Source organism: Sarcophilus harrisii, chromosome 1 (genome assembly GCF_902635505.1).
Source record: "Sarcophilus harrisii chromosome 1, mSarHar1.11, whole genome shotgun sequence".
In the NCBI taxonomy this organism is placed as follows: Eukaryota; Metazoa; Chordata; class Mammalia; order Dasyuromorphia; family Dasyuridae; genus Sarcophilus; species Sarcophilus harrisii.
In genome coordinates, this window is record NC_045426.1 from 54,616,111 (window position 1) to 54,630,184 (window position 14,074).

The window sequence follows — 14,074 nt, forward strand, 5'->3', positions numbered from 1 at the left end:
TAAATCTTACTATATGGCACTTACTAGTCTGTGTGGGACTCTTGGTAAATTTCTTGATTGCCTTTTATGACTCCTCAGAATTGATCTATTACATCAGACAGGGGGCTCCATCTATATTGATAGAAGATGATCCCATCCTAGGATGTTCACCAGTGTTAAGGAGATCACAGATACTTTGGCTCTGATGAGGGGAAGGCTTAAATCCTGTCTTTTGCATTTCAATTCCACAAGTCCTTTTCTAAGTGCCTTTGGTATACCTAGAACTGCTCAGAAGTGAGAGAAGTTCATTCTCAAAGGACTTGGATTCTTAGGGATGCACAAGAGGGGACCTGGTACTCCAAGTATAATTAGTATTATATATGTCATCCCATGAACTGGGTCAGACACAAAAGTGACTGAGCAAGGGGGTAAGTGCACTGGAAATTCTGCCATGTTGGAAGACATGTGAAGAAACTGAGGATATTTAAGTTAAAGAGATCACAGCTTAATTGATTCATAGACTTTGAGCTAAAAGGGGCCTTCGAAATCATTAAATCTTCCATTTTTCTGATGAGGAAACCAAATCACAGAGACATTAAATGATTTTCCCAGGTTAAAAAGGAAGGAAACAAGCATTTATTTAGCAGCTACTAAGTGTGAGGCACAATGCTAAGTGCACCTATTTCCTAGGCTTGTTGTGAGGAACAAGCGAGATAATATTTGTAAAGTGCTTAGCCCAACACTTGAAACATAGTAAGTGCTATATAAATGCTAGTTCCTATTTTTAATGAAATAGTGTTTCATTTAACCCTTACAACAGCCCTCCAAAGTAGATGCTCTCATTATCCTCATTAGACAGAGAGGAAACTAAGGCAAGCAGAAGTTTGGTTATTTGCCCACTTGGCTTCTAAGATCTGAGGCTGAACCCCAGTCTTTCTGATTACAGGCTTGATAGTCTATCCACTGAGTCACCTCATTACCTTTTAAACACTAGATCTGTTTCCAGCCCAATCCCTTCCTCCTCGCTCTTCCCCAGCCATTATTGAGAGGAGAAGTGGAAAAGGACTTTGTACAAAGGGGAGCTTACTTCTTCATTGTCACCAGCACTAGCTGCTCTCCAGCTGACACTAATAGGGATATAGGCAGGAGAGCCCTAGGAGGGGCAGCATCCATATTCCCCTGAGCTTGCTTCCAGGGAATCCCTCATTGCCATCATCCAGGGAAGCAACTCTTGGGGAGCAGAGACTGACCATCCCTACCCACTGCAGATCCACAGCTATCCACAGGGAAGGCAAATCAACCCAGTGGAAGCAGCAAGAGATCCTGAGGGACAGATAGAGGGCAGCTTGTATTGGGCAAGTAAACCATCACTAATTTTTTTTATTTATCTCAAACTATTATTTACCCTCAAACTTTTATAGAAACAGACCAGCACCATGAATCCAAGGTCATTTAAAACAGCAGTGTGTCCAGTCCAGTATCAAGTGGTTGAACATGATAAATTGATGTGATTTTGCCAGTGGAGATGACATTAAGGGAGTAGCATGATCACCTCCTTTGCTGCTGTACCCTAAGGACCAGGGAACCTTTCCATCTGACCTGCAGTTAAAACCTTCCAGATGTTTTGTGATCCCTATTAGAATGTGAGCTTCCAGAGAGCAGGGACTGTCTGTCTCTGCTTTTCTGTTTATATTTGCCATGCTTTACACATAATAAACATTTAATAAGGGCTTTAGTCATTTATCCACTGAACTGTTTATCTGTCCTTTCATCCACCCATCCACACACCCATCCATCCATTCATCCATCCATCCATTCATGACAAACCTTCCCTCCTTCAAAGATTGGCCGTTGCCATAGACTCACCAGAATCATCCCGGGTGAGACTGCATACTTCTGTACCAACAGTGGCGGATTTTCCTGGAGGGCACTATGGATATTATATCGCAGTAAGCGGTAAGGGTCACGGCGACACTGCAAAGACACAGAAATGACAGTTGGTTTATTTTCATTGGGGGATGTGGATTATCCTGGAAGTCCAGATAAAGGGGAGTTCAACTTAGGCATAGAGAATATGGCATTTCAGCATGATAATTGTAGAAATATGTATAGAAGAATTGCACATGTTTAACATATATTGGATTACTTGCCATCTAGGGAAAGAGGTGGAAGGGAGGGAAAATTTTAGAACACAATATTTTTGCAAGGGTGTATGTTGAAATGTATGTTGAAATTAGCTATGCATTTGTTTTGAAAAAAGTTTTAATAAAAATTTTAAAAAAAGAGAATATGACACTTTACACTCTAATTAGCTATGTGATCTTAGGCAAGTCAGTAAACCTTTCTATGATGTGACTCACTTCCTCATCTGTATAGTGAGGTTCCCTTCTAGCTCTAAATCTATGATCCTAAGTTCACAAAAGAGATATTTTGACATGAAACATCCAAAGTGATTGGCAAATCCCAGTCATACTCTAAAACTATCCCCTTGAGAACACTTCTTCAGGAAGAACTTTTTTGAGTCTGGCATTAATATAGGAAGATGGGATTTTCACCAGTTTCCTCAAAAGGAGCCTATGATATGGAGGAATGGAAGGGTCCAGAACTCTCACTGAAGTTCTACACTGATGAATTATTATGGCATACAAGTGAGGTCTTCTGGGTTATATCAGAGGAGCACAGCCTCCAGCAAGTCCTATCAATACCGAGTCTGGCTGGTATTGCTTTGGATGTCTTCTGTCTGGGGGCCAGCCTAACTAAGATTGGGGGGGCAAGGTCAGGATGGTAGTCATCATCAAAAGGTTAGTCACCCACCAAATGAATGTCAGAGAAAATCAGAAAACTCTCCAAGTAAACTACAGAGGGGCTTGTAATTTGCAATCATAGAAGGAACTCCATTAAGAGAAGGAATTTTTGTACTGATAAATACCATAAGCTGAACAAAATGGTCCTCAGTCTAGTGTATAGGGGGTATAGGACAGGATGAGAGAAGAACTGGCACCCAGTCTGCAATCTGGTAGCTTCTTATTTAAATTCATTACTCTTGCTACTTCTCAAGGGATCTCTCTCATGATTCTATGATCATAGATTGAGAGCTAAAAGGAACATTAGGTGTCAGAGATTCTGGCATCCTTGTTTTACACATGACAAAACAGAGGCACAAATTTAGTGACTTACTCAAGGTCACACAGTTAGAAGTAGTTATCTCATCTCTGTTTTCCCTCTCTATGTTACTGAAGGTTTACAAGAGTTTTTGACATCCTCCAAATACTGAGATAAGAAGGAAAGAAGGAAGAAAAAGAAGGAAAGAAGGAAGGAAGGAGAAGGAAGGAAGGAAGGAAGGAAGGAAGGAAGGAAGGAAGGAAGGAAGGAAGGAAGAAGAAAGGAAGAAAAGAATAAGAAAGGAAGGAAAGAAGAGAGGAAGGAAGGAAAGGAGGGAGGGTAGGAGAGAGGGAAGAAGGAAGGAGTTGGAATTGGAGGAAAGGGATCCAAGGGAAAAGACAGAGGCCTGGGGTAGGACAGCCAGACTGTTGGAGCTGAAGAAGAGCAGAATAGGAAACTGCTCTAAGGTTCCCACTCTTTCACTGAAGACAATAATCACACTCAAAACATCATACCTACATGGCCTAAAATTCTTTACTTGGTCACACTGCTGGTGAATCTTCAGTTAGAGTTTTTCCAATAAGAGATTCCCAGGGCTAGCTGGATACAGGGAAACAGGAGGTATGGAGATGGCATCTAGGCAAGTTACATACATCTGATGATGACAAGCATACAACTTGGAAACAGTCTAAATCTCCTCCCAAACTGCCTTCTGGCCCTCACCACATAGTAATTCCTCCACACTGAGCACTGATTTTAACACTGAACATACACCAAATTCTGACAGAATCCCTTACACAATGACTGATCCATTAACTTCAGCCATAAACTGACCCTAATGCTGGTCAAGACCTAAAAGAACTCATTCTCTGGTCCCAGACTGAGTTCTAACCCTGGGTCACAGATATAGAATAGAAAAATCCGCTAGCCTCAGGCACAAGAGCTAAAAGAATATAAGCATTTCCTTATCCCCCAGTGCAAGGAGAATATTTCATTGACAATATGTTTGGATTCTTCCAGGATCCTAGACTGGAATTCAGAAATTCTAGATTCTAGGTCTGGCTCTTAGGATGAACCTGAGATGGGATTTCAAGCATATTATGGTAACTATTTTGGCCTTTTTGTTCCCATCTACAAAATGGAAAGATTGGGCTGGATTTCAGAGATAAGCTTCTCACCTTCTGTGTTCAAAGGGGATTTTCAGTTTAGCTCTTCTGACATCCAAGGAGAGCCTTTGATTCAGAAATTCCACCCCCTGAGGTGTTCCTTTTGCATTTCCCAGGCAATGATTTGAATATTTTTTGAAATACTTTTTATCCCCACTCTACCACCATCTCTCCCAGTTTCTCCAAACACAATCCAAACTTAGCTGACCTATATATCTCTTTACCTAGGGACTGGTGGCAGGAGTAATTTATCTGAAGAAACAAGTTTACTACTAAGTCTTTTCAAATGGCTCAGTGTTTACCCCATCAGGTTGGCACATTTTCATTCCCAAAAGGGCCTTCAGTAGTTCCCTCTCTCTTCTGCTCTGAAGAGATAGAAGACTGGATATATCAGACTTTTTAATGTGTAGGTTAGTTTTCTTCATTGTTTTCCCTTTATTGTTTACAAAGGATGATTCTCTGGTAAGGGAGTGGGAAAAGGAAATATGGGTATTATTTTTTTTAAATTAGTTTGATAATTAATAATATATATATAATAATAATTTTAAAAGATTATCAGAAAAGAATAATTTCTAATGCTTTCTTTAAGCATAGAGTGACAAATGCTGAGATTACAATCACATAGGTGTGAAGATGTCTTGACAACCTTGAAATTTTTTCCTTTAGTTGCCCCATCAGTTCTACCCATATGTGGGGTCAGTTCTATGCCTATTATTTTTTTAAGTAAGAGTTTTATTTTCAAAATACATTAAAGATAGTTTTCAACATTCACTCTTACAAAATCTTGTGTTCCAAATTTTTCTCTCTACCTTTTTCTACTCCCTCCCCTAGACAACAAATAATCCAATATATGTTGAACATGTACAATTCTTTTATACATGTTTCCCATTTATCATGTTATCTATGACTATTCTTGACTTTGGCTTGGGCTTGGGTAATGGAGAGCTCCAATTACCTGAATGCAAGGAGAGGGTCGGCCAAACTGATTGTGCAAATAGAGTGAGTCCAGGATCCATTCCAGATGGCTCATGTTGGTAGCAGTCTGGTTAGTCATCACATAGAGCACCAGGATTTGGCTTGGGTCCCTGGGAGCCGAGATGAACCTTTCTAACTCTAGATCTGTGAGTGCAGGGCTTTTCACCAGACATCTGCAGCCAAAGCCAGTGTCCTGTTTGAGCAGTAGCTTCCGGAGCATCAGGGGACAGTCAGCGAGAGTGAAAGCCCAGGTGCTGGGGGGCTTTTGTTCCACGATGCCTGTTGATTTAGACCTGTAAAGCAGGTCCCCCAGAATAAGAAGAGGACAATTTGAAATACCCAATCCCATCCTTTCCTAAAAAGGGAATGAGGAGATCTAGCTTCAATATTGCCTCACATATTTCCTAGCTTTGGAAATCTGGACAAGATATTTCTCAGAGCCTCCATTGTTTTGCTGGAAAATAAGAGTTAGACTAAAGTCTCTTCCAGCTCAAAAATCAGTGATTACCATGATCCTAAAAAACAAGGGTTTTTAACCTGGTGTTTTGCCCCTCATCACCTCTTTCCTTTGCTAAAATCTCATCACGTTTGTATCTCTCATGTAGTTTGCATTTACCAGGAAGTGAGTTAAGGGAGAAGTGATAAGTAATGGGTTTGGAGTAGAGTGGGAGAGAGAGGGAAGGAGTGACAACTGTATTTATTGGTTTTCTTTTGAATCCTCTGTATTTTATTTTTTGCATTTTAAAACACAACTGATAGCTTTTGAATGTTTTTCACCAGACACTCAGACATGGGCATAGCATGAGGCAGAGTTCCTACTTTAAAAGAATCTCTTCCCAAGTTAAAAAGTAGATGGATGAAATTTTTCTTAATAGTTTCCCCAGAATCCCAGAATTTCTGACTTAGAAAGAAGCTCAGAGGCCAACTAATCTAGCCTACACTTCAATAAGAATTGCCTTTATAGTATACCTAATAACCTAAAACTTATCCAGTCTTCCCTTAAAGCTCATTATAATGGGAAGCTCATTATCTCTTTCAGAAGTGCTTACTGCTTCTTGGATAACCCTCATTGTTAGGATATTTCCCTTTACTTGATGCATCAAACTATACCTTTGAAACTTCTATACATCTTTGCTCCCGAGTCTTCCTCTTTGGGGCAATGAGAGCAAAGTTAATTCCTTTTCCATATGAGTATTCTTTAAGCATATAAAACTATTTGAAGTACTGAAATAGCTAGGTGAAGTACTGGACCTGGACTCAGACAAAATCATCATAACAACTTTTGAGATAATCATTCCCATTTTTACATATGAGTTAATTGGAACGCTGGCAGGTATCTCACATAATTAAGGGACAACTTGAACCTAAGTGATCTGTCTCCCAGGAGTGCCAATTCAGATTCAGACACTTATTACCGGTCTGCCTCAATTTCCTCATCTGTAAAGAGGGCATAGCAATAGCATCTACCTCCCACAGTAAAGTATTTTGCAAATCATAGAAGTGCTATGTAAATACTAGCTGTTAAAGACAGTTATCATTCCATCCCTGTCTAAACCCCTCATTTTCCCTTTATTCATTTCCATTTTCTTGAAGTGATCCTCATTTGACATGATCTCAAACCCCTTCAACATCTTATAACCTTTCTCTGACATTCTCCAATTTATCAATGCATAGATGGATAAGTAGGACCAATAATAAAAAAAAAATTATAAGATAGGGATGCTGTATTATAGATCTTGGTATCTTTCTTAGATCTTTTATATAGTGGGTGTTGTTCAACAGTTGTTTGCTGAATTGGATGGATAGATAAAATGAACTAATTATAATATGAGGCAAAATAGTTCTAAGTGTTTCTGGTCTTATAGAATAATGGAAAAACTGGCTTACTGGGCACATGGAAGGCTCTCACAATAGGAGTGCGGATTAAAATATGGCATCGAGAATTTAGCATAAATCTCCAAGTGTGGCCTTCTCAAGACAGATCAATGACATTAGCAGATTGTGAATGGCTCTGGATGGGTTTCTTGATTTGGACAGGCCCTGAGTCAATAGATATGGGTTTTATGTGCATAGATCCCAGATGATTTCAGTAGGAAGTACATGTCTAAACCCACCTGTCAGTGATTCTGGATGGGATTCTGATAGACTGCTTTTTAGTAATGCTCATGGTTATTGTTGAAGAATCATCCTGGAATAGGTCCCCAGGGGAAGAAGATCGTATTACTGAACTACTGCGGGCAATTGAATCCAATGCTGATTTGGGACGCCACTGTATTAAGGATGGTACTATCTTCCTGAACCGGCTGAGGTCTATTTCATCCTTCACTGGATAGTCTATTGTGAGGAGGCCTGGGAGTAGAGTGCAAGATATAATGTCATCATGAGTCAGAATCTGACCTTTTCTACTACTGCTTTTCTGTCCAAACTCTGTCCTCCACTCAGTCTGACTTAATGTTGATTAACTATACCATGAAAGTTCCTTTGTCCATTCTACCCTTATTCTTGACACTTTCCCTACCTGAGAGAACTCTCTTGTGTCCATCCCATCTCTGTAGTTCCCACCATTTACTTTAAGGCTGATATGGAGTTACTCCTTTAAATCAAGCCCCACTTCTACTGGGAAACCTTTCAAAGCTATAGAACATGCAATTCTCACCCTCCACTGAACCCCATTCATTCTTTTTTAAGTAGTATTTTTTTTTTTTTGCAAATTAAAACAACTTGGAGGTATTACCTCATACCTATCAGTTTGGCTAAATTACATGTAAAGATGATAAATGTTGGTGGGTATGTGGGAAACTGGTGGAAAAGTTGTGAAATATCCAAACATTTTGGAGAACCTACTTTGGAACTGTGCCCAAAGGACTATAAAATTATGCATATCCTTTGATTCATCAGTGTCACTACTGGGTCTGTATTCCAGAGAGATGATAAAGAGGGAAAAGATGTTTTTTTAAACCATGTATGCAAAAATGTTTGTAGCAGTTCTTTTTGTGATCACAAGGAATTGGAAATTGAATGGATGCCCATTCATTGAATAAGTTATGGTACATGAATGTAATAGAGTATTATTGTTCCATAAGAAATTATGAGCAGACTGATTTCAGAAAAAACCTTGAAAGACTTTGATGAATTAATGCTGAGAAAAGTGAGCAAAATTAGGAGAACATAGTAACAGCAAGATAATGTGGTAATCAATTATGATATGACTTAACTTTTCTCAGCAATAGTGATCCAAGACAATTCTAATAGACTTGGGATGGAAAATGCCATCCAAATGCCAGAGACACAACTATGGAGATTGAATACAAAGAAAAGCATACTATTTTCAGGTTGTTTTTGCTTTGCTTTTTCTTTCTTAGATTTTTCCTTTTTGTTCTTTTTTTTTTTAATTAAAGCTTTTTATTTTTCAAAACATATGCATGGACAATTCCTCAACATTAGCCCTTGCAAAAGCCTGTATTCCAATTTCCTCCCTTCCCCCCCAGACTCCTCTAGATGGCAAGTAGTCCAATATATGTTAAACATGGTAGAAATATATGTTAAATCCAATATATGCTTACATATTTATACAATTATCATGCCATATAAGAAAAAAAGTGAAGCAAAATAAAATGCAAGCAAACAACAACAAAAAGGGTGAAAATGCTGTGTTGTGAACTACATTCAGTTCCCACAGTCCTCTCTATCTTTTCATCACTGAACAATTTCTGAATCACCTCATTGTTGAAGAGAGCCATCCATCAGAATTGATCATCATATAATCTTGCTGTTGTTGCATATAATGATCTCCTGGTTCTGCTTATTTCACTTAGTATCAGCTCATGTAGGTCTCTCCAGACCTCTCTGAAATCATCCTGTTAATTGTTTCTTACAGAACAATAATATTCCATAACATTCATACACCATAACTTATTCAGCCATTCTCCAACTGATGGGCATCCATTCAGTTTCCAGTTTCTGGCCACTACAAAAAGGGCTGCCACAAACATTTTTGCACATGCAGGTCCCCTTCTGTTTTTAAGCTCTCTTTGGGACACAGGCCCAATAGAAACACTGCTGGGTCAAAGGGCATGCACAGTTTTTTTTTTTCTTTTTTTTCCTCTTTTTTATTATTATAGCTTTTTATTTACAAGATATATGCATGGGTAATTTTTCAGCACTGACAATTGCAAAACCTTTTGTTCCAATTTTTCCCCTCCTTCACCTCACCCCTTCCCCAGATGGGAGGTTGACCAATACATGTTAAATATGTTAAAGTATAAAATACAAAATAAGTATACATGTCCAAACAGTTATTTTGCTGTATAAAGAGAGTCAGACTTTGAAATAGTGTACAATTAGTCTGTGAAGGAAATCAAAAATCCAGGTAGACAAAAATAGAGGGATTGGGAATTCTATGTAGTGGCTCCTAGTCATCTCCCAGAGTTCTTTCGCTGAGTGTAGCTGGTTCAATTCATTACTGTTCTATTGGAACTGATTTGTTTCATTTTACTGTTGAAAAAGGTCACGTCCATCACAATTGATCATTATATGGTATTGTTGTTGAAGTATATAATGATCTCCTGGTCCTGCTCATTTCGCTCAGCACCAGTTTATATAAGTCTCTTCAGTCTTTTCTGAAATCATCCTGTTGGTCATTTCTTACAGAACTATAATATTCCATAATATTCATATACCACAATTTATTCAGCCATTCTCCAATTGATGGGTATCCACTCAGTTTCCAGTTTTTTGCCACTACAAAGAGGGCTGTCATAAATATTCTTGCACCTACAGATCCCTTTCCCTTCTTTGTGATCTCTTTGGGATATAAGCCTAGTAGTATCACTGCTGGATCAAAGGGTATGCAGAGTTTTTTAACTTTAAGCATAGTTCCAAATTGCTCTCCAGAATGGCTGGATGTATTCACAATTCCACCAACAATGTATCCGTGTCCCAGTTTTTCCACATTCCCTCCAGCATTCCACATTATCGTTCCCTGTCATTCTAGCCAATCTGACAGGTGTATAGTGATATCTCAGAGTTGTCTTAATTTGCATTTCTCTGATTAATAATGACTTGGGGTATCTTTTCATATGGCTAGAAATAGTTTCAATTTCTTCATCTGAGAATTGTCTGTTCATATCCTTTGACCATTTATCAACTGGAGAATGGCTTGATTTTTTATAAATTAGAGTCAATTCTCTATATATTTTGGAAATGAGGCCTTTATCAGAACCTTTGACTGTAAAAATGTTTTCCCAGTTTATTTCTTCCTTTCTAATCTTGTCTGCATTAGTTTTGTTTGTACAAAAACTTTTCAATTTGATATAATCAAAATTTTCTATTTTGTGATCAATAATGATCTCCAGTTTTTCTTTGGGCACAAATTCCTTCCTCTTCCATAGGTCTGAGAGGTAAACTATCCTATGTTCTTCTAATTTATTTATAATCTCATTCTTTATGCCTAGGTCATGAACCCATTTTTGACCTTATCTTGGTGTATGGTGTTAAGTGTGGGTCAATGCCTAGTTTCTGCCATACTAATTTCCAATTTTCCCAGCAGTTTTTGTCAAACAGTGAGTTCTTATCCCAAAAGCTGGGGTCTTTGGGTTTGTCAAACATTAGATTGCTATAGTTATTGAACTACTTTGTTCTGTGAACCTCACCTATTCCACTGATTGACTATTCTATTTCTTAGCCTTTACTGAATTTCCCTTTTGTTCTGATTTCCCTTTCACAACATAACTAATACAGAAATATGTTTTAAATGATTGTATATGTATAATCTTTATCATATTGCTTGTTATCTTGGGGGAGGAAATAAAATCTGGAACTCAAAATCTCACAAAAATGAATGCTGAAAAATATTTTGAAAAGTATCTTTATATGCCATTGGAAAAATAAAATACTATTGAAGAGAGAAAAAAAATAATGTTGTTTTTTCCACTTACATATCAAGACAATTTTTAGCATTCATCTGTACAAGATTTTGAGTTCTGTATTTTTCTTCCTTCCTCTCTCCCCTCCTATCTTTCTAAAATGGTAGGCAATTTACTTTGCACTATCATATGCTATTTTGTAAAACATATTTACATATTAGTCACAATTGTGAAAAAACAGATTAAAAAAACAAGAAAAAAGAATAAAGAGAAAAAATATGCTTCAATCTGCATTCAGAGTCCAGCAGTTCTTTATCTAGATGTGGATAGCATTTTTCTTTATGTAACCTTTATACTTGTTTGGATCATTTTGTTTCTGGGAAGAGCTGACTCATTCATTGTTGGTTATGATACATTGTTGCTAATGCTATATCCAACATTTTCCTGGTTATATTCATTTCCCTTTGCATCAGTTCCTACAGGTCTTTCCAGATTCTCTGCCTATTCATCAATTCTTATTGCACAATAGTATTCCATTACATTCAATGTTCAGTCATTGCCTCAATTGATAAGCATTTCCTCCATTTCCAATATTTTGCTATAAGGAAAAGAGCTGCTATAAGTATTTTTGTACATGTAGGTCCTTTCCCCCTTTTTATGATCTGTTTGGGATATAGGCTAGTAACTGTATTGCTGGATCAAAAGGTATACACAGTTTTATAGTCCTTTGGGCATGGTTCCAAATTGCTCTCTAGAATGGTTGGCACAGTTCACAATTCCACCAACAAGCATCATGATGCTCAACCAGCATTTATTAATCATACGATATGTGTCAGGTGCAGTGTTAAGAATACATAAGATATTGTGAATGCAAAGAAAAGAAAAAGACAGTTCCTGCCCTCAAGTTGCTTAGTTTTGGATTCAAATCCCATTTTTGATATTTACTTTCAGTATGATTTGGGGCAAGTCACTTCTCTTTGAACCCAGTTTCATTGTCTGTAAAATGAAGGAGTTGACAAGATAACATCTGAAGTCCCTTTTGACTTTTACTCTATAATTTTATATGAATTATATTTGATAACATTTTGGTCAGGTATACTTATTGTGTATCTAATTTATATTTTAATATATTTAACATCTACTGGTCATCCTGCCATCTAGGGGAGGGGGTGGGGGGGGGTAAGAGGTGAAAAATTGGAACAAGAGGTTTGGCAATTGTTAATGCTTTAAAGTTACCCATGTATATATCCTGTAAATAAAAGGCTATTAAATAAAAAAAAAAACTAAAAAAAAATGAATTATATTTGAATATATTTGGAATCAGAGAAACCCTAACTGGCAACTTATAATTCATACCATGTAAGCAGTTGCCTAATTTCCTAATTATCAAGGCTAACCTCATTGTATGGGGATGCGGAGGGTGACCCCACAAGTCTCAGAAGTGCTTATGAATTAAAGAGGCACAAAAACATTTGAGCCAGTACTTAGGATGAATAGGGATTTTTGGAATGGAAAAGCATTGGTCAACATAATTAAAGGTTGATATGTATTTTACAAATTACAGAAAACCCACAGGGAAGGGAGTGCTCCAAAAAACCCTGCCTGCCAGACTTCTTCACTCTTTTAATATTTACCTGCTGACAGCAAAACAGAATTCATAAATTGAGACACTGTCTTCTGAAATCGCTTCTTAATCTCAACCAGTGCTCGGATCATCTTGGATGTTCCCTCTTCAGGACCCCGTCTAAAATAATACTTGAAAGACCAAGAAGAGGAAATACTTGTCATTGTTAGCCAAGAGCAACATCTCATCTTGACCTGCAGAAAACCTGAACTGCTCTGTGATGCAGAGGAACCAAAAGCATACTGACAGGCATTCAGGGTAATAAATATAACCTCTTAAAACTGTTTGGCCTATTCTCTTTTTTTGTTGAAGTTTTTTTTATTTTCAAAACATATGCAAGAATAATTTTTCAACACTGACCCATGAAAAATCTTGTCCTCCCCTTTTCCCTTCCCCCTCCCCTAAATGGCAAGTTATCCAATATATGTTAAACATGGTAAAAATATGTGTTAAATCCAATATAGGCATACATATTTTAAATTCAATTTTATTTTATTTTCAGGTCTACCTCTCTTCTTATTACAAAGAAAGGAAAACAAAAACCATTTCAGACATGTATAATCAAGGAAAATAAATTCTGACATTGGCCACACACACACACACGCGCGCGCGCGCATACGTTTCAGTCTGTACTCTGAGTATATCATTTCACTATCTAGAAGTGAGTATATCATTTCACTATCTAGAAGTGAGTAGCATGTTTCATTAAGAGTCCTCTGGAATTGTGGCTAGTCATTGTGTTAATCACAAGTCTTTGAAAGTTATCTTTGAAATATTGTTTTTATGCTACAAACTGAACTTCTGGTTTTAGGCATATATATTTATACAATTATCTTGTTGCACAAGAAAAATCAGATCAAAAAACAAAAAATGGCAAAGAAAATAAAATTCAAGCAAATCACAACAAAAAGAGTGAGAATGCTATGTTGTGATCCACCCTCAGTTCCCACAGTCCTCTCTCTGGGTGTAGAAGGCTTTCATCATCACAAGGTCATTGGAACTAGCATCAATCATCTCATTGTTGAAGAGAGCTACATCCATCAGAATTGATTATCATATAATCTTGTTGTTGCCATGTACAATGATCTGATTCTGCTCATTTCACTCAGCATCAGTTCATGTAAGTCTCCCCAAACCTCTCTGAGATCAGCCTGCTAGTCGTTTCTTACGGAACAATAATATTCCATAGCATTCATACACCATGACTTATTCAATCATTCTCCAACTGATGGGCATCCACTCAGTTTCCAGTTTCTTGCCAATACAAAAAGGGCTGTGTTCGTCCTATTCTCAAAGATTCATCCCACTACTTTCTTAGTGAGAAGGGACAATAATACCCCCTTCTAGAGGACACGACTTCTAAG

At 37.6% G+C, this 14,074-nt stretch overlaps 1 protein-coding gene across 2 annotated transcripts in view; it reads right to left on the minus strand.

The window, feature by feature from the left end:
- C1H3orf20 (chromosome 1 C3orf20 homolog) overlaps window positions 1-14,074 on the minus strand; it is a 94,405-nt gene that overhangs the window by 28,184 nt on the left and 52,147 nt on the right. For both annotated transcript variants that reach the window (XM_031955763.1, XM_031955768.1), the window contains exons 11-14: window positions 12,721-12,841; window positions 7,337-7,571; window positions 5,203-5,515; window positions 1,846-1,953 (exon numbers count right to left, since the gene is read on the minus strand). In XM_031955763.1, the coding sequence (XP_031811623.1) occupies window positions 1,846-1,953; window positions 5,203-5,515; window positions 7,337-7,571; window positions 12,721-12,841 (777 nt within the window). The remainder of the gene's footprint in view (window positions 1-1,845; window positions 1,954-5,202; window positions 5,516-7,336; window positions 7,572-12,720; window positions 12,842-14,074) is intronic.